This window comes from Nanorana parkeri, unplaced genomic scaffold, assembly GCF_000935625.1.
Source record: "Nanorana parkeri isolate BGI_ZX_2015 unplaced genomic scaffold, ASM93562v1 scaffold26, whole genome shotgun sequence".
Classification (NCBI taxonomy): domain Eukaryota; kingdom Metazoa; phylum Chordata; class Amphibia; order Anura; family Dicroglossidae; genus Nanorana; species Nanorana parkeri.
The window spans coordinates 472,741-492,932 of NW_017306294.1; the positions used below are offsets into that span (position 1 = coordinate 472,741).

Sequence of the window (20,192 nt, forward strand, 5' to 3'; positions counted from 1 at the left end):
TATATATATATATATATATATATATAAAATGTGTGTGTGTGTGTATATGTATGTTTTATTTTGTAACATAGCTTTCAAATGTAGTAACATGTGATAGGATGTGCTATTGGTTATTGTCAAATTAAATGCTTAAATGCCAACCTTATTGCCACCTTTGTTCATACTGGGGACATTTTTTCTCACTTCCTGTGCAGGTACCCTTTGTTACGAAGTTGGGAGAAATGTCACAATTGTGAACACAAACAGCAGCGGAAACTTGATAGTGGTTATAACCTGCCTCACTAAACTTAATTTTGCCAAGACATGCATCTTAAAGTGTATTTCCACTTTTGCACTTTTCCACTTACCTTAGCTGTTTGTTTGGAGCGGAATTATACATAGTCACAATGTGATTACTTTTAATATTGAACACAGAAAAGGGAAGTGTACTGGAAGGACTAGAACCCTAAACTTCAGAAGGGCCAACTTTGAGAAGCTGCGCAACCTAGTGGGGGAAATAAAATGGGAAAACTTATTTCAAAACCTAAACACAGACCAGATGTGGGATTGTTTTAAAAACACAGTACATACTGCTACTTCAAAGTGTATACCTTTAGGGAGCAAAAATAAAAGATCAAAGACTAAACCAATATGGTTTAATAAAACTGTAAAACAACACGTCAAGGACAAGAGAGACTGCCACAGGCGGTGATTTCAGCAAATAATGTGGAATTGTTCAAGAAACTTTTGGACGATTTCTTAAGGGACCGTAATATACAGGGGTACAGGTAATATACAGGGGTACAGGTAACATACAGGGGTACAGGTACTCCTAGAATGAGATCCTAATAGGTTGGACTTGATGGACTAATGTCTTTATTCAACCTCAAATACTATGTAACTATGTAACATAGGACTACAGTAGGCTTCTAGTGGTAAGAATAGATGACTATAAGCTGATAAGGGACTGACTGAGATTTTTTTTTTTTTAAGTTTAATCACATACAATGGAGGGGAATTTGTCAAAACTGGAGCAGACAAAATCGGGAGTAGAGATTCTGTTGTGAAAGGGGGGCTCTGATGTGAAGGGAGAAACCCTCTTTTTTTCTGTTTTTTTTTCCCTGTGTTTTTTCCTTAAAATCTATACCAGACCCCTATCTGAAATAAGGGACTGGTATGGATTTTGGAGGGGCCACACATTGCTTTGTTTACATTTTCACATAAAAGTTTGTTACATTTACTGGGGTGCCTTGAGATTTTGTATACTTTTAAAGGGTGCCGTAAAGGTTGAGTAACGCTGTTGTAGGCAGTTAAACCAAATATATTACTGTTTGGATGTAGTTGGTAAAACGTATACCGCTTTATTTTTATTGTTATAATTTGCCTTTTTGTGTTGAAATACATATGTGTGTTTTTGCTCTGTTCTGATACAGGAATATTTGGATTCTTAGCCTTTGGTTTTGTACTCATCACCTTCAGCTGTCATTTCTATGACTTCTTCAACCAGGCAGAGTGGGAGAGAAGTTTCCGTGAATATGTCCTGTGAGTATTACCAGTAATGCAATATTGTACTTCATAGACTGGTAGTTCTGCAATTGCAACATTTACCAGAAGATCTTATCTATTTAAAATGGTTTGCCAAGAATTATGTATCCACATCTTTTTAATACTAGTAAATAAAACTGTATTCCTGACTACAGTTTAAATCTGCTTTGCTCATTGATATGTTTTATGTTCCATTTTCTTCCTCTAAAACCTATTCTCATCAGAAGTAAGGATGGGATGCAGGGTCAGCTGTCCAGGGTGCAGACAAGACAGGGGACATAATGGCCAAGCTGAAAAAGGATTATGTGGCTGACATAAATTAAACAGTTATATTTTTCTTTTAAAATATTCAGAAGGAGCAAAAGTGATTGCAAGTTGATGAGGACTGAAATGTTTTAGAGAGAGTGTATAAATGAGGCAAAGTTACAATTCTGGTGGTTATTATTATGACATACAATTATTATTTAGGTCAGTTTCATTAAAATGGACACTCGTTTTTAGGCCAATCCTTGTTGTATCCATCATAAAATATAACTACTAAAGTGCATGAAAACACTTCAGCAGCAACATAGTGGACCTTTTACTATTTTTTTTTTTACTAGGTTTTAGCACTGAGAACCCCTGGTTGGTAGTATTTAATACTAGGTTTATAGCACCAAAAAGTGAAAATAAAACCCACCCTCCTACATGCCCTGACCTCTAACATTCTCCTAATCCTTAAGCTAACCCTAACTCTTTAACTCAGCCTCCCTCGTGCTTCCTGGTGCTAAATCTAGAATAAGCTCCAAAAATTAACCTCCCACCTACTACTAATACTAAACCCTGAATGCCTGAAATTTAACAACATTTGAAGAAGACCTCTACAGTGGATAACGATGTCCACTCTCTCTCTCTAAATGGAGGCAACCATCATGGTTAAAGAAAAGGGCCATGTTTCCTCTTATAAGAGGAAATCCCTTTTAAGGATTGGTGGGTAATGATCAAGAAGTAGAGTAGAGACATAACCAATTTTCATTCCAAAACCTAGAGGCAGCAGTGCCTTAGATGACCTCACATTGAAGATATACATCTAATGGACTACAGGACAGGAGCCCTTAGGCACAGTCAATTGTCAGGAAGTATACTGCTATTTTCAGGAGGAATTCAAGCAAAAGGAAAAATTGTAGGGTATTGCTTAGACAAAATTAACATTTCTATATATTCCCTGTGAGATGGTAGCAAATCTTCACTTCTTGCATATGAGTTCACTTTAACTTTATCCTTAGAGGTAATTCATAACCTCAACACCTAGCCCTTACCTGTAAACTTAATCCAATGCTAAAAACCCTAAAACCTTAACCCTTAACCTAACCACTAACCATCACGTTCTATCTTTCGGTACATAATATAGAGTCTTGCAGAGGGTTAGGTAGCCACGGGTTAAACACATTTTAGGCTGGATAGGGAAAATTGGTCTGATGGCTGGTTGAGTACAGTATTACTTCAAGCTGGGCTCGGGATCAGGGCTTGGTTTCTGCATACTTATGTACAATAGGCTTGTTATGTGCTTCCGTGTCAGTCTCTTGTAACATTCTAACAGTCACTAACATCGTAATTTAGCATAGATGCATACAGCAGTAAAAGAAGGCATTGAATAGTGTTGTTGGTACAAACTCACCAGGTCAGGTTTCTTTTACAAGTTTAAATGTTGGCTGTGGGTAGGGTGGTGTATGTACTATATATTTGAAGAATCCATCTGGGAAGTGTAACACCATTGTTAAGCTTTGCAATGAATACAGGAGTTGGGCAAAACTAGGAAGTCAGGTGGAAAGATTGCGCAAGAACAAAAAAGTACAAGCCGCACCACCACTGCTTACTAACTTAAATACAACTTTATTGGTCAGAGAGCAACAGCATCCTACTGGACACAAACTTCTCTGCTGATGCGTTTCGCCCTAGTATAGGGCATTATACTATCTTTGGAAATCACACCACTGGAATTCCAGAGAGATAGAAGAACTGGCATGTGATTAAACTATCCGTTTTGGGGGGTCTTTACCTTCTAGGTTCTAAATTTATGTACTTTTCACTTTTACTGTCATTAAGGTGCGAGGCCAACGTGACTATTGCTGCTCAAACAAATAAGCCCATTCCTGAGTGTGAAATAAAGAACAGGCCCAGTCTTCTGGTAGAAAAGATTAACCTCTTTGCCATGTTTGGCACTGGCATAGCCATGAGCACATGGGTGTGGACCAAAGCAACCATTATCATCTGGAAGAGAGCCTGGTGCAGGTAAGCCAAGAGCAATCGTCATATAAAGTCAAAAATAGAAATCCTTACAGCAGCATTGGTCTTGTTTATCAATGTGGCTTTGATTATGAACAGTATTTGTTGTCTCACAGTAAATAATCAGATGGAAAACCGCAGTTCACACAATATAATACCCAATTTGTTTTGTAAAATATAAAAAATGGGGTTGCATCGGGTAAATAGATACCAAATAATTCAAACCTTAAAATTGTGCATTCCTGTGAAATGGCAAAAATCTACTGTACCCAAAACTGTCCATAGGCGATGCTTTAAAAGCCTCACCGTTCAGGAACTTAGAGTTAACGGCGAGTGATGGTCCTAGAATTATTACTCTCACTGAGAGAGAGACACAGAGAGAGAGAGAGAGAGAATGGATATATATATATATATATATATATATGTGTGTGTGTATATATACACACAATACTGCTATCACAGAGGGGGCGAAGAAGCCCCTCTGTGATAGCACAGAGAAAGTTACAGGTCCTCTTTATAGAGACACCAGGGCTCTTTTAGACCTCTAATGTCACCTATGGATCCCATAGAAGCGAATGAAGCACACACTCTGAAGCTGCAGACAAGTGATCCGGCAGCTCTACAGCCACCTAATTACTTAATTACTTGCTTGTGAAAGCCAGTCAGTACTGGACATTTATATACGTACAGTACATCAGTACCCACGTCATAGCCCACTCATCTGCTGGGAGTGTCTAATTACACTTCACATCTGTGCTGGTCCAGCTCCTCCACCCCTCCCCTCCCTATCTAACCTTTTTATTTAGCTGCTAGAGTAGGAGTGAAGAGGATTAATATAGCATGTCACTTGATTGACAGCTCTTTAGTTTACTGGGGCTGTTGACCTCACATCTAAAGGGTTTTGGGTGTTTTCCAAACTGAGGTTTCTACAGCTAAATAACATGCATAAACTGTGTTAATTTTTTTTTTTTTTATCAGATTTTTTTTGTATTTTTGCACTTTTTTAAAACTGTGTTAATTTATTTTTTTTAATCAGATTTTTTTTTGTATTTTTGCACTTTTTTAAAACTGTGTTAATTGTACATATAATTTTATGTGAAGCTTGTTGTTGAAATGAATAGTCTGACAACAGGGTCTCTTTATATACACATCAGTACACTGTATTTATACACTACATCGCTAAATGGTTGTGGATACTTGATAATGACATCTATATGAGCTTGTTAAACTTTCCATTCTCTAATCATGTGTATTTATATGGAGTTGCCCCCTTTCCCTTTTGTGGCTGTCTGGGAAGGCTTTCCACAAGATTTTCAAGTGTGTCCAATTAATTCCATAGGTGTTCAGTAGGGTTGAGCTCAGGGCTCTGTGCAGGCCACTTGAGTTCTTCCACACAAAACGTCTCTGTGTCTTCATGGACCAGCCTTTGTGCACAGGGGTACACTCTTGCTGGAACAGAAAAGTACCTTCCCTAAACTGTTGCTCAAAGTTTGGACATGCACAATTGTCTAAAATGCCTTTGTAGGCTGTAACATTAACATTCCTCTTTACTTGAAATGCCTAAACTCATAATTTTAAGGGCTGTCAACATTTAATACTTGTAATAGTCAGGTGTCCACAAACCTTTGCCCATATAGTATACCTCCTCTGCATATATGTATGTATGAGGACTACCCATATTTTAGTCCTACTTACCTGTTCACTGCACGTTAGCTGAGAGTAATTTCCTCTAATCATGGGAATTGGATAAGGGAATGATCTAGTGTTGGATGGATCTATGCTGATTCTATCCTGAATCTAATAGATGCTTTGTTGTCCAGGATCAGTAAACGCAGCTGAAAGCAGTATGATTTGTCCAATTTCCACCAAATGATGTATCCAAAAACAAAAAAGCAGACAGGCGGAAGTAGCTCTTTTATTAACAGGTCTATTACTGTGTGTTGGCAGAAGTTCTCCTCTCATTGATTATATTGGCTTTTTTTTGCATATTACTACACTGTGATTTCATCAGTATTTTATTTTATAACAGAATTTTAGGTCGCAGTGATGATGAACCAAAGAGAATCAAGAAAAGTAAAATGATTGCAAAGGCATTTTCGAAGAGGAAGGAGTTGCTTAATAACCCTGAAAGGGAACTGTCCTTCAGTCTTCATACAGTGTCCCACGAAGGACCAGTTGGTATGTATAAATACGTTTTACTGTGGCCAGTGTTTAAGAAAAGCATGCATAGGAACAATATAATAAGTCCTCAACTTTTGGTCACCGCATGGCATTCCCCTGTTCTACCAAATTAACTAGAAAAATTGACTGGCATATTGGAAAAACATTGAAGGGCGGAAAAGAACAAAAGCTCACCAAAAAAACCCCACTCAGCTATCTAACCCTTTTATAAAGGACCCTTAAAAGGTATACTTAAATGCTATTTGTGTAAGTATTTGTTTTCTTTTTCTTGATATTACCCTCCCATAATGCTGTGCTGCAACACCTAGACTGTGGGTGCAGAAAATGTGGATCAGTTGCATGCTAAAAGGAGGAGGGAACAGATGGAACAGAGGGAGGAGCTCATCAGTGTACTGCTTCTGCATCAATGTCCATTAAGCAGGCTGCAGGAGTGTTAATAAACCAATTGTGCTGCTGCCGTGGAGCTGAAGGAGCTGACTATGTTAAGTGGCCGGGGTGCCTGGATTAAAAGATTGGCTGAACACAATTATAAAAACTTTGGCAGCTAACACAGTTCCCATATATGTTTTTCAACATGTATTTTACCAATTGTCTGGAATTCAGCTTTAATCTGATTCCTAATAATAAATAAAGACAGACTATTTAAACATTTTCTTCAGAACTGTATGTAAAATATAAATTGTCATCGTTCTGCCAGGATATGTTGGCAAGATAATCCTAAAATAAATTTAATGTACTTTATGTATATATTTCAGAGTGTATGCTCTTGAAATAGTAGAAATATTAGTAATAATAATATGTCTTATCATCTATTGCACATAAGTAAAAAAATGAGGTGGGGTGTGCAAGATATATTTTTCAGCAGTCTTTGGACATTTTTCAATTCTTCCTAAAAAAAATTTAAATAATGTTAATAATGTCTATGGGCGAAGTTACTATGTCCATTTCCTTTATTCCTCAGCGGGTCTTAACTTTGATATTAATGAGCCATCAGCTGACATGTCGTCGGCATGGGCACAGCATGTCACAAAGATGGTTGCCAGGAGAGGAGCCATTTTACCTCAAGATGTTTCTGTGACTCCCGTGGCAACTCCAGGTAAGCACAATGGTTTGTCTTTTAAAGGTAAACAGTAGGTCTGTTAAATGATACTATTTTGTATACACAGGGATTATCATTAAGTATTTTATGCTTATTTTATGCTTCTTTGTTATGATTACAGCTGATACTATTGGTCAAATGTACAAATGCTAGGGATTCACTGAATTAATGGCGACTGAAACGTTTTGGCCGAAAATGGTACTGTCAGCAAAATGCCAATACAAAAAAAATAGTGCCTTTAATACGGTGCCTTCCCTGCCTGCCCACAGCAGGAGCTTTCACTGCTCTGCAGCCACCTCCTTCCTGCCCAGCTGCTGTGTTCAAACAGATGTAAACAGCAGGCAGTGGGCGGGAGCAATAGCCAATAGAAGGCTGACTATTGCACCCGCCCACTGCCTGCTGACCATGAATTTAGTTCTCTAACAGGCTCTGCCACTGCCGGCGTAACTGCAGTTGGCAGAGGCTAGTCAAGCATTTTCCGTTTCAGTATCGGCTGGTGAAATTTTAAAATTTTGGTTTTGGCTACGAATTATAATTTTGGTGCATCCATTAAAAATACAGTAACCCATAGCCCCTTATCAGACTTAAGGTGCCCATACACTGTACGATTATCGTACGAGAATCGCGGGAAATCCCGCAATCGTACGATAATCGCAAAGTGTATGGAAGACGTGCGACCGTTTCTACTGTACGGTCGCACGTCTTCCGTCGAACAAGCAGGCTTGAAACCCCGCCGAGAATCGTACGATTCTCGGTGGGTTAGTGGCCTGCTTGTTCGACAACTGCCGAACGGGCTGGTGTGCGCACGCGAACACTGCCCGTTTGCAGTCATTGGAAGCCCGCCCCTCATTGCAGTCATCGCAAGCCCGCCCCTCTGCCTGTCCATGATGGGCAGATCGTACGAGCTTTTAATTAGCTTATAACCATCGCAAGAGAAAAGTCTTGCGATGGTTGTAAGTTGTATGGGCACCTTTAGGGCTTGTTCAGACAGTGCCCGTTGAGTTGCGTTTTGTATGGCTTGAACAGGTACATAGAAAATAATTGTTTTCTGTGTGCCTTGTTCACACCATAAATGTGCAGTGCTGTGCAGAAAAACATAACTCCATGGACATGGAGTTAGGAAGTCATTAATCTTTAACTTATCTATCTTGGACAAACAGTAATCTAATTAGTTACTGAGGGTTACTATAGTCTACATCAGGCCTCAAAATTTCCACTCGCCCCCTTGCAGTTGGCGAGTGAAAATTGCGTTGGGGCGAGTGGAAACTCATCGAGGAGCGCCGCCGGCGGGACCAGAGATGGGACACTACCGCCGCGGCGATTGCTTACTTCTGTTCTCTCTTCTCATCTGCCGCTGCAGCTACAGAGCGGCCGACAAGGAGAAGAGAGGACACAAGCGAACGATCGCCGTGGCGGTAGTGTCCCATCTCTGGTCCCGCCGGCGGCGCTCCTCGATGACATCCGCTGTCTTCTGCAGCTTCCTCCGCCCACCTCAGCTGCCAGGCTGGGAGGAAGATTGCAGAGACAGTGAGACCGGCCAGCCAGAAAGTTATGCAGCAGGGGGAAAAGAGTATACATGGACGATCTCTGCACCGCCCCCCCACCACCACCAGGAGAGAGAAGAGGCACCTGAATACCAGCTAAGTGCACTGTAAGTCCCTTTTCTTTCTTCCTTACACTGTGCGTCACACTGACCCTGCACTGTGCGTCACACTGACCTCCATGCTGTGCATCACTGACCTCTGCGTGGCGTGCGTCACTCTGACCTCTGCGCGGTGTCCGTCACTCTGATCTCTGCGCGGTGTCCGTCACTCTGACCTCTGCACTGTGCGTCACTCTGAGCCTGCACAGTGCGTCACTCTGACCTCTGCGCTGTGCGTCACTCTGACTTCTGCGCTGTGCGTCACTTTGACCTCTGCGCTGTGCGTTACGCTGACCTCTGCTCTGTGCGTCACCCTGACCTCTGCGCTGTGCGTCACATTACTGACCTGGCGGAGTTAAGTCCGGGGCAGAGTAGGGGTTAGGTGGGGCAACTGTTGGCGAGTAACTTTTAGGCCTGGCTAGTAGTTCAGGACTTGAAATGTTGAGCCCTGGTCTACATGTTCAAGGGAATTCACAAAGACTGATGCTAAGTTTTAACAAGAACGTTTGTTATATTTTTGACAAGTGAAGTAAATAGCCACAGATTCACATCCATGAGAATCCGTCTGAAACTGAAAGAACTGCTGCAACTAGTCAATGATAAAATTAAAATCTCTACTAGTAAAATAATCTTTTTCCATAAAAGGTTTATCATTTCTATTGTCAGGAGATATTTAATTATTGATCATAAAAAACAATTCATAAAAAGGAGAATATTAATAAACTTGTTTTCATAATATGTGTTGGAAACAAATTTCATATAAATGAAGCATTAATAAAAGCCAACCTGTACATTGTTATCTTTCAAATGTTCCACTCTCACTTTATGACTATATTTAAGGGCATCTATGGTCAAAAACTAAATATGTGTTTGTATATTAATTTTATATTAATTTTCCATTAATTTTCCATAAGTTCTATCCCACTCCTAATAACCATATCAATCTAAAACTTTATAAACTTACTTATTGAAGATATCTATAGGATCTACTTCCTCAATGCACTGACACAATTTCACTCAGCCCTGTGAGTATGCACCTCCTGGTGTCACCACCCTAACTAAGCCTGCCGTATGAACTACAACTCAACTCCTGAACTTCCCACAATGAACCCTCATCATTGCTTGCTGGAAGCAATGCATGATGGGATATGGTGTCTTCAGAAATTAGGATAGCAAATAAAGAGATACAAAGCACACTGGGGATCCAGGAAGTTGATGAAAGTGATGGGCAGACGGAAAGCAACACTCACTACATAAAAGGGATTTTTTTCAAGTAAGCTTTGATTGCATTATCAAAAACAACTCTAATATGTATTCCTATTACAATCATGTTATAACAGGATAGTATATGCTGTGACCTATAAACTCCTTTAAGCTAACTCTATGTTATCAGACTCCAGTTTCCAAATAAGGAAAGTGTCTTAACAGCTTTGTGAATCTGACTTTCAGCTGTCACTGATAAAAAGAACAGATGCTAATTGTGAATGATAATAACAGGTGCTAATAAGAACTTCGTACATTTGGTTTGTGTGGTGCAAGAAAACAACAACAACAAAACAAGTAATAATTAGGTGGATAGATAAAATGTAGCTGAATAACTCCAAATTTCTGGAATGAATGCGATTGTGAATTTTTCTGATCATCCTTTATTTGCTCCGCTTGTCATAGATATAAGAAACAATTCTTGTTGAAACTTAGCACCAGTCTTTGGGAATTGCCCTGTGTGAATTTAACCTTATGTGTTAGTATCTAGTTGTTAGACCACCATCACTGTTATTATTGTGCAGAGGTACATTGCTATTCATTTTTGTTGGTATGTTATGTGTGGTTTTTATGTATCTTTTTCCTGCAGTGCCTCCTGAAGAGAGAGAAAATGTATGGCTGGTAGAGGCAGATAATCATTATGGACTGGAGAAGAAAACTAAGAAGAAGAAAAGGAGAAGGAAGAAAGAGATCAGATTAGTGGATGAAAGAAAAGGCATTGAAAACTATAATGCAAGGGCTTCAACAGCAGTACCTCGTCTCCCAAAGCTTCCTGTTAAGCCCAACCTTGTGACCAGGGCAGTGGAACCCCAGGAATTTGAACAGGCCCTTCCAGGATCCTACAGAGAATATAGGAGATGGCCTCCTATTACTGGAGGATTATACCACATGGATAATATGGATGACCACCTTGGATACAAAAAATACACTCATACCAATTGTATTTCTCACCCTTACTCCACTGATGAGCTTCCTATAGCTCAACAGAGTGGAGTTCAATTTATCCCTCATCCAAGGCGTGATGGCATATTCCAGTACTCAAATGGGAATCTCCCGTCATATGCCACAAGACACGGTCCCTGCAATGACAGGACTCAAACTAGAAGAGCAGAGATTCCCCCCATGCATTCCAGAGCAAACCTTATGGATGCTGAACTCATGGACACAGATTCAGATTTCTAGCCCTACAGCAGGCACTTGAAGAACTTTTTAAGTTAATTTAGAATGCAATTAACAGACGCAATCCAAGTCTTCTGGACCCTCTATGTATTAAGAAAGGTTCCTAAAATGGAGACCTATACAGAGGTCTGGAATCTGGGTGAATGCATATATGTGGAGGAGGATGTAATTTAATTGGAATTGTCTCTAAAAATGACACCATCAGATGGATGGAAACTGACACAAAAGCAGCTTAATTTAACGTTTGTTCACAATGATGCAACTATGCAATGCAGAGTTCCCACATTAGGTTTTCCTTTGCCTAATTTGATGGAAGGTATTCTGCTGGCTATGCATTGTGTAACTGGCAACTAATTGGTGATCTCTGTGAAGATGGCGTACAGAAAAAGGAGTCTACACCTGGGCTAAGTTAAGTTTTGTGTCTGATCAGCTGTCTATAGGTACTATTTAGAAAGCTAACACACAGTACTTATATAAATCTTTAGCAGTGTGCCTTACATATCTGACCATTGAAGCTGGATTTCATGTTTTTAATTTTAAACTTGCGTCATGTGTGAAATGATCAACCTAATCAGGACCTGATCTTTGAATTTGTGTTTAGTCATATGCATTTCAGAACTCATTTAGACATGACATCAACAATACTGTTGGAACTTTTACTTGTCTTCAGACCATACTGCATAATATTTTAAATATTCTGTATTGTACAAATTTACATACCTACGGTACAACAAACAGAACAATTACATTATGTGGAAAACTGCAGGATTGGGGGTCTTTTTCACTGTATGGCTTAATATTTTGATGGTCAAGAAATATATCATTTCTTTTAATTTATAAACCATTCACTGAAGGTGAATTAATCACTGTCATTTCAAACACCTGCACAAGAAAAGGTCACCTGCAGTGAGTGAGTGGTGAATGTCACATTCACTGCTTCATTAATACCCCTAAAACGGTGGCACCCAGATCCGTACCTCTGTTGTGGTCCAGGTTTTAATAGAATTTCTCAAAAATCTGTCTTTATTACTAGACTTTTATTTTATCTAAATTACTGATATTCTCTGTAAATAAATTACACATAAACTGTCAGAATGATTTAGGGATCTGAATTTACAGGGAAAGTGCTAGTCACATTTCCCTACACAATGAAAGCACCCTGACAGTAAAGCTGGTTTTTACACTCATTATACTGATGGATTTTTGTATCGGTCACCATGCAGATTTGCAAAAGACACATGTACAAGGATCCTCAGTTGCAGCAAGCACTCATTACATGAGTGTCTGTTCAGACATAGGTTGAGCATGCTGTTGTCTGTAGGTAACAATAAAAATTACCCAAAGTAACACCACATACCAGATAAAGTCTTCATGGAACAACATGCCACAGGAACAGACCTATTATATTTTTTCTGGTACGTATTCTGGTATCTGCTCTTTTGTGAATAACCGGTGGTTGGCCACAGCCAACGAATTCACTTAAAGCAGAACTGAAGCCCAAAAGCTTTTTATTAGTTTTGGATAGAGTAAGGGAGGGTTATAACCCCTGTAATCTATTGTATTCCCTCTCTGTCCCATTGGGGAGATTTCCCTTCACTTTCTGGATAACAGTCACCAGGACAAATAGTGTGGGTGAATCTCCCTAACAGGGATACAGACAGCAATAAAAACATGACTGGTTCGAATCCCTCCCCACTCTAGCCAAAACAAACAAAAAAGTTTTGGGCTTCAGTTGCACTTTAAGATCCTGTCAGTAATTACAGTAGCTGGATATAGGTTAAACAGTTACAATGTCAAATACTGACCAATTTTTCTTAACGTTTTCTAATAAACTGTAGCTTTATTTTCAGTTTTTATTGTTCTATTTAACTGAAATAGTACTGTATTTTTCCTATGGAAATATTACCTGAATAGAACTGTATATATGAAGCTTCCAGTTCAGCACACCCTCGTTCTTCATATACTGTACAGAGCATAAAGCATTTGGTGCTGCTTTCAAGTGGTATTTTATGTGCATGTTTGCTATTTTTTATTTTATATATTGTACAAGAGATTCTAATGTTGTGTAAAAATGTTTTTTTTTTTGGTCTACGTCCATCAAGTCAATAGTTATTTTTGTATTTTATTTTATTTGCCTTATATTGGTAAGAGTCAGTGACAATGTTCTGATAAAGTCCACAGATCATTCATATTTGTACTTGCCAGCAGTGGGACAAATCATAGTAACCTGTAAACTAGGTAACTATAGTTATTGTTACATCTACAAAGTACTTTCCATGATATGTACGCATTGTGTAAATATTTTATTCAAATGTATTTTTACTGGCAAGTGCCAAGTCACCAGACCAGATGTTGAGTGGTGTTAGATTGTCCGTTGGGCTGTTAAGGACTTTAAGGAACCCAGAAGACACATCTCCCTTGTTTGTATTCAGCAGTTTACTACATGCAGCAAAACGCAAAGCAGGCACCACTAGTGCAGTATGTTTATTGACCAAATGATTAAATAATAATAGTAAAAAGGTTCTACTCACTATTCCTAAAGGAAACCAGGCATATCAATAACTGCTCTGTGTTTTGTTGCATGTTGTCAAGATTCCAGTGACTCCCTGGTAGAGTGGGCAGCCCCATGGTTCCTAGCATTGGCAGAGTGCATACCAATCCCATTGGTTTGTGCCAGCCTGAATCTTTCCTATTTTCCTGAATTCAGCAGTTTACTGTCAGTACCCTTCTGTCATTACTTTAAAAAATATATAAAAAATTTGCAGGGCCAACTGTCAAGCCTGCTCATCATATAACTCACTGCGGCTGCAGTGGGACACTAGGGACAAGCAAATTAATTGAAAGTGGTAGTAAAGTCATTTAAAAAACAAAACAAAAACAGGAGCTTTAAGTCATAATGTGCTAGTATGCAGAGCGTATTAGCACATTATAGTAGACCGATCCCCTCCAGCAGCAGGGATGATCCTCTTCCGGGTTTAGCATCTTCGGCCTCATGATTGGCTGGCCGGCATGAAGCAACTTCTGCGCATGCGCTCGGCATCTCGGCTCTGAGCTGCATATGCCTCGCTCAGCAAACAGTAATAAAAAATCATTCCAAATGGTTAAAAAAAAAAAGCCTGTATGGCAGACTTGCACAGTCTCTTCTTTCATTAAAAGCCTACCAATCAACATTTAAAACAAACATTCCTCCCACTTTAACCATGATTTGGCAAACTACAAACATTTTCAATTCACCTATATTGAGACAGACTTGTCCAGTCTGCAGAGAATGATGTATGAATTGGCCACAACTGTCTGGACTTCTAAATTATATGATTCTCTGTACATCAGAGAGATCGATTTGCGATTCATTGACTGATTCTGCAAAGTTTCATCCGCAGATGAAATTTCAATGCAGATCTGTGTGATGTGCAGAGGATTACATGATTTAGGAACCAGAGAGTCATGATGAATAAAACATACAATTCTCTGAAGATCAGACAAGTCTTCATAAATGTATTTAAAGTAGATTTAAAGGCAAAATATATATATTTTTTTCTTTTTGGGTAGTGTAGGGAAAGATGAAAACCCCTAGCAGGTTTTTTTTTTTCATCTGTGTCCCATCAGGGGATATTTCCCCTTACTTCCTGTCTTGTAAAGACAACAAGAATTAAGAGGAAATGTATCCAATGTGAGGGAAACCCTGAGACAGTTACCAGAAAAAGTGTCCCCATTGGAAGATTTTCTCTCTATTTCTGTTCTGGTGGCAACTCAAAATTCTGGTTTCCACCTCCTTTTCTTTCCCAGTGATCGTGGTCACCTGGAAAAATATAGACAGTGAATCCCCCTAATAGAGACACAGACCGCAATAAAAATCTGACAGGTACTTAGCCTTACTGGTACAAACAGAAGCCACACTCCATAGATCTTCTAACTTGAATCCACACTTTATTACTGTGCAAATAACCGATACACCATCCAAACGCTCCCCTGAGCCTATCACACGTTTCACCTACCGAGGCTTAATCATAGATCTCTATGTACTCTCTTGGTACCAGTGTTACTACAGGTGAAAGCGCACCTTTTCTTTGTCACCACCCGAGAGACCTTCATTGTGGTAGTGTTTGTCGAGTGCTGTCGAGGTATTAAGCCTTCACCACAACTAAAATGAAAATGTTAAGCAAATGAAAAGTGGCTTGGCTCAATTCAAATTTTTTTTACATCGCTCTATTTGTTAGACTGTTCTGTTACATGCCCAAGTCAAGTCAGTGATACAATAGGAATTTCTTAATCAAAATAAATATTAAAGAAATGAAGGTGTGTCGTTACTATGTCATGCCCAAGGCTATTACCATAGTGGCCACCATGGCAGCTATAGGTGTATGTGAAGGGAACATTCAGGCTGACTTTCTAAAGAATTTGAGGATGTTCGTACAAAAAATGTGTGTGCATATTCATTTCAATTTTCCAATCATGTGCAGAAAAAATAAGTAGAAGAATTTTCTTTGCCATTAATTGGATAATTGAAGTGAATATTCCCTTGATTTATGTTGTGAACATCCTCAAATCATTTACTCAATTAGCATGATTGTGTGTGGTACGTAAAAAGCCATTTCCTAAAATACTATGTATACTAACAGCACCACCTGCCATCACCCTATTCAGAATAGTCTGTACAAAATAGATCACAGTGCTGCAACAGCGGCACTCACGAAAGATATTGTACACCCCAGGACGGGCAAGGAAATGGTTTTTAAGATGGGGATCTACTGGAAAATCTCACAGTGGAGTCCTTGAGAGTTGTAAAAAGTCAGCAGGTACTTCAGCCCCCAAGCATTCACCCAAAGCTTAGATCTTAAGGTGGCCATACATTTAGATTTTCATTCAGTTTTGTTTCTGCCACGAAGGCTTGTTCGATTATACCTAGAATTCCCCATCAAGCATAGTCAAATGTCGATTTTGGAAATCGTTCGTTAGCCATACTAACCAACCAATTTTTGCCAAACTACAGAAATATTAGTTTGACCTATGCAGAGAAACTATTTGTTTGACCTAGGCAGCTTTCGTTTTGCCCATGTGCTGTGCTTATGAGGAGATTTTGGCTAAACAAAAACCTCACTCCATCAGATTTCGTTCAGTCAGATAAAAAATAAATCCTGACCATACAAAAATTTTTCATATTAGCAAAAGCAAAATTCGGTGCTGTACCATCAACTGTTCGATCTACGTTTGAAAGATCGTTCTTGTACAATTTGTGAACGACAATCTAATAATGTATGGCCACCTTTTAGTTTTGGGTGGTCTTACTCTTTAACTTGATGTACTAAAGACAAATAGGTTGTTCACTTTGCAAAGGTATTTTTACTTAGCTTAGTGAATGAGGCAAAGCTCAAATGACTTTCATTATCCAATCATGTGCAAGCAAAAATACTGTTTGGGATGGAGGAAAAAGCGGAAATTACCGGACCCATGTTGGTCTATGGGGACTCGGATGTAAACGAGATTGTGTCCGTTTACATCAGATTACCTTTGGTCCGGCTTGGTCAGGTCTGTCAAAAGGGAACTCTGATCTGTTTGTTTTTCCAGACCTGGTTGTAGTCGGGGGTAACTGGATGCACATCCATTTAGATCCTGCTGCCCATAGACTAACATCTGGCTTTATGTGAAAGGGGCCTAAGTAAAAATTATCTTGCAAAGTAAACAGCCCATTTGCCCTTTAGTAAATTCCATTATGTCTTCAAACACCACCACCTTTGGATGTGTAAAAAAAAAATTGTCACTTTTTCATATATCATAAATAAGCATCTTAACGCTTTCTTCTTTCATGCGGTTTACATTTGCTGTATGACAGATCTGCATTGTGAAAATCTAATACTGACTCAGGCTTGGCCTTTACATTTCTAATTGCATCCACTCATTTTTATTACATATCAGTTTTTTGCAGACTTTGTAAGTGTGCATAGCTGTATTAATGAGTAATTGTATCAAATGTGTGATGATGATGATGATGATGATGATGATGATGATGATGATGTGGATGAATAAAAAATGATATGTGTTTCACACTTATTTTATCAGATTTGAAATGTTTGGAGGTTTGCCATTTCCTGTGTCATGTATGTGGCGGATATCTTTCATTCTATAACATTGTCATCGTCATGCTCTGCTTATTTACTTCCCTGTTGCTGTAGAATTAAATATGTAATACTTTTGTTTCCCATTTCTAGTAAAATGGGAATAATCTAGTACCAGGTGGAAAGGTTTTCACTGAAGCAGTAAAGCAGGGGCATTCTGAACCTGTGCCTTGCAACAATACACAGAACTAGTTTTGGTAGTCTTGTCATTTGTGCCGACAGGATACAAGTTTGTAAAACTTCTCAACCTCAAACTTGGGGGGAAAAGCTGTTACCAAAATGATTTTGTATTTTTGTATTTCTTTTTTTGTAAATATGAATAAAAGGTGCTCTTTTACATATTTTCTAGTGTTTATTTCAGACCTTATACAAACCTTTAGTACTCTCCACTCTATCCAAACCTAAAAAAGTTCACCACTTTGTTTTCACAATGCACACAGTATTTGCATCTAAGAGGGTTATTCACAAAGCTGCTGAAGGCAGCCATGTGAATAACCGATCTGAAGTGAAGTGAGCCGAATGCTGTTCGGCTATTCACTTCAGGCTTGTACAGCTGATTTCTGCCGTATATATCGGCTGAAATCAGCCATACAACGGCTTGCTTCGGCTGGGTTTGGGTCGGCCGAACATGCACAGCATGTTCGGCCGACCCGAAGTGCAGAAGGAGTTCGACTCTGGATCGGCTGAGCCGAACCTCCGGCAGGCTACTCGCTACTGTTCGGCCTATTCTCATGGGGGCCGAACTGCAGTAAGTGAATAGCCGAATGTCGCCCAGCGGCAATCGGCTCAGCTATTGTGCTCGGTACCTCCGTGGTACAGAGCAGAATAATAAAACAGTTTAAACAGGGTTTTTTTAAATTAGAAAATGATTGGGCGGAGCTAGCATTCCGGGCTGCACTTGCTGCGATCCTGATAGTTCTGCCACTGACTCCAAGCTGTAGAGGGACTACAAATCCCAGCAATACATTATACAGCAATGCAGAATAATGGTACATGAATTTTCTACATACTCTGTGCTGCCGCTCTGCTCTAGGGTGCCATCCTGAAATCTCGGGTGGAGGGTCTCAGGAGGGGGAGATGTGTGGGCTGTTGCTGTAAACGGGTGCCGCGTGGTTCCCCAGAAGGCTGCCGCGAGATCCCCAGCAAGCACAGGACCTTATGGCAGCCGCTTTCAATTTAAAAATGTAATGCTCTGGTATCAGTTTTGGGTATCGGGCCATTTTCACGAGTACTTGTGGCCAAAGATAGCTCAAAGGTTTGACGGACTGAGGACCATGAGATGTTCGCAGTCAAAAAGGGAGAGCATCGAGGTTGGGGGGTATAGAATGATGATGAAGGTTAATGTAAATTCTATTTATTTGTGTGTCAAAAGTGGTTGTCTAATGTTTTATGTTTTTGTTTTTATGTACTGCACGCTGATGTGAATTTTAGTCAAAAGGGGGTAAAGGTCTACCGTAACAAGTAGAATATAATTCCCTACAGTCTGGGGGTATCTGTAAGCTGGGAGTCAAAATAATACATGTTTTCTAGGGTTTAAAAAGGCTAATGGTTAACGCATGTAGAGTTTTTCAGAGACTAGAGTGCTGGCTAAAACCAATGTTAAGCTGGCCATACACCTTACAATTATCTGCAGATTTTCTGTGGTCAGATGGAAAAGGTGCAACAGATTCCCCCATCTATACCTAACTGTGTGACTGGAGTAATCTCCACCTGGGCCAATCTGTTCCACTTTTTCCATCTGACCACAGAAAATCTGCAGATAATTGTAAGGTGTATGGGCACCTTTATCAGTTGAGGTATCTGTCTTACAAGCAAGTCAAACATTACAGAGTTCCAGGATCACATCCAGTCAGAATTCCTACGGAGATAGCTTGACACTTCTGCTAAAATATCTCCAACATAGAAGCATAGATTAATTTAAGGAGCTCAAAAAGCTTTTCTTTTCTCAATTCAAGTTATCATTTAATAACTGTCCAGCAATACAGAGTGGCTAGGTGAAAAGCTCTATCACTAATAAAAATAGGAAAGCCTAGATACAGTTCACCAAGAAGAACTGTACACTGATATAGGAAATCTACCTTGAAGGAAATACACTGGCTGACATGGCTGACATCCATGTAAAATAGTTAGGTTGTGTAATTGTAAAGAATAGACACCAGAGAGCGCTGTGGTATAGAAAAAAGAAAACTGCACACTAGAAATGAGCACCATTATTACTGAATGAAGACTGTTCTATTTGGTCAACATTTTACATTTACAGTTAGCAGATATACAGTGATGCTAGGCTTCAGGAATCACAAAGAAGCAACTAATTAGTCTCATCCTTTGGTTTCTTATATTGCTGTAAGAACATTCAAAATTATATTGTATACCTCATACAATCAGCTCTTCTTTTAGACAATTTACATGAGACCCAATATGGTATTTATTCAAGGCTAGCATATTTTTATATGGATCATATTCTTTAACACCATAAAAGGGCATACTGTTAAGGTAGTTTAAATTGTCATGATCTCATTTACTAATAATCATATATGGAGGCATAGCAATAAACCCCTCAGAAGCTTCTAGACTTTACAGGCCCTTACAGCCTTTCTACAGGTAATTTCCCAAACCTTTAAGCCAGGACTGACAGTCTGTAATAGGGAAAATTTAAGCCAAGACTGGCAGTTTGTGATATGGAACCTTTAAGCCAACACTAGCAGTCTGTAATAGGGAACATTTAAGCCAACACTAGCAGTCTGTAATAGGGAAGCCTTAATCCAAGATTGCCATTCTGTAATATGGAACATTTAAGCCAACACTAACAGTCTATAATAGGGAACATTTAAGCCAACACTAGCAGTCTGTAATAGGGAAGCCTTATCCAAGACTGGCAGTCTGTAATATGGAACCTTTAAGCCAACACTAGCAGTCTATAATAGGG

The 20,192-nt window shown here is 39.3% G+C and overlaps 1 protein-coding gene across 1 annotated transcript in view; it reads left to right on the top strand.

Annotated features, from left to right (window-relative positions):
* Nucleotides 1-11,418, top strand: part of SMO (smoothened, frizzled class receptor) — a 32,605-nt gene extending 21,187 nt beyond the window's left edge. Inside the window, exons 8-12 of the mRNA XM_018565981.1 lie at nt 1,413-1,521; nt 3,610-3,795; nt 5,819-5,967; nt 6,932-7,066; nt 10,564-11,418. Of these exons, the coding sequence (XP_018421483.1) occupies nt 1,413-1,521; nt 3,610-3,795; nt 5,819-5,967; nt 6,932-7,066; nt 10,564-11,156 (1,172 nt within the window). The 3' untranslated portion in view covers nt 11,157-11,418. The remainder of the gene's footprint in view (nt 1-1,412; nt 1,522-3,609; nt 3,796-5,818; nt 5,968-6,931; nt 7,067-10,563) is intronic.
* The last annotated feature ends 8,774 nt before the right edge of the window (nt 11,419-20,192 follow it).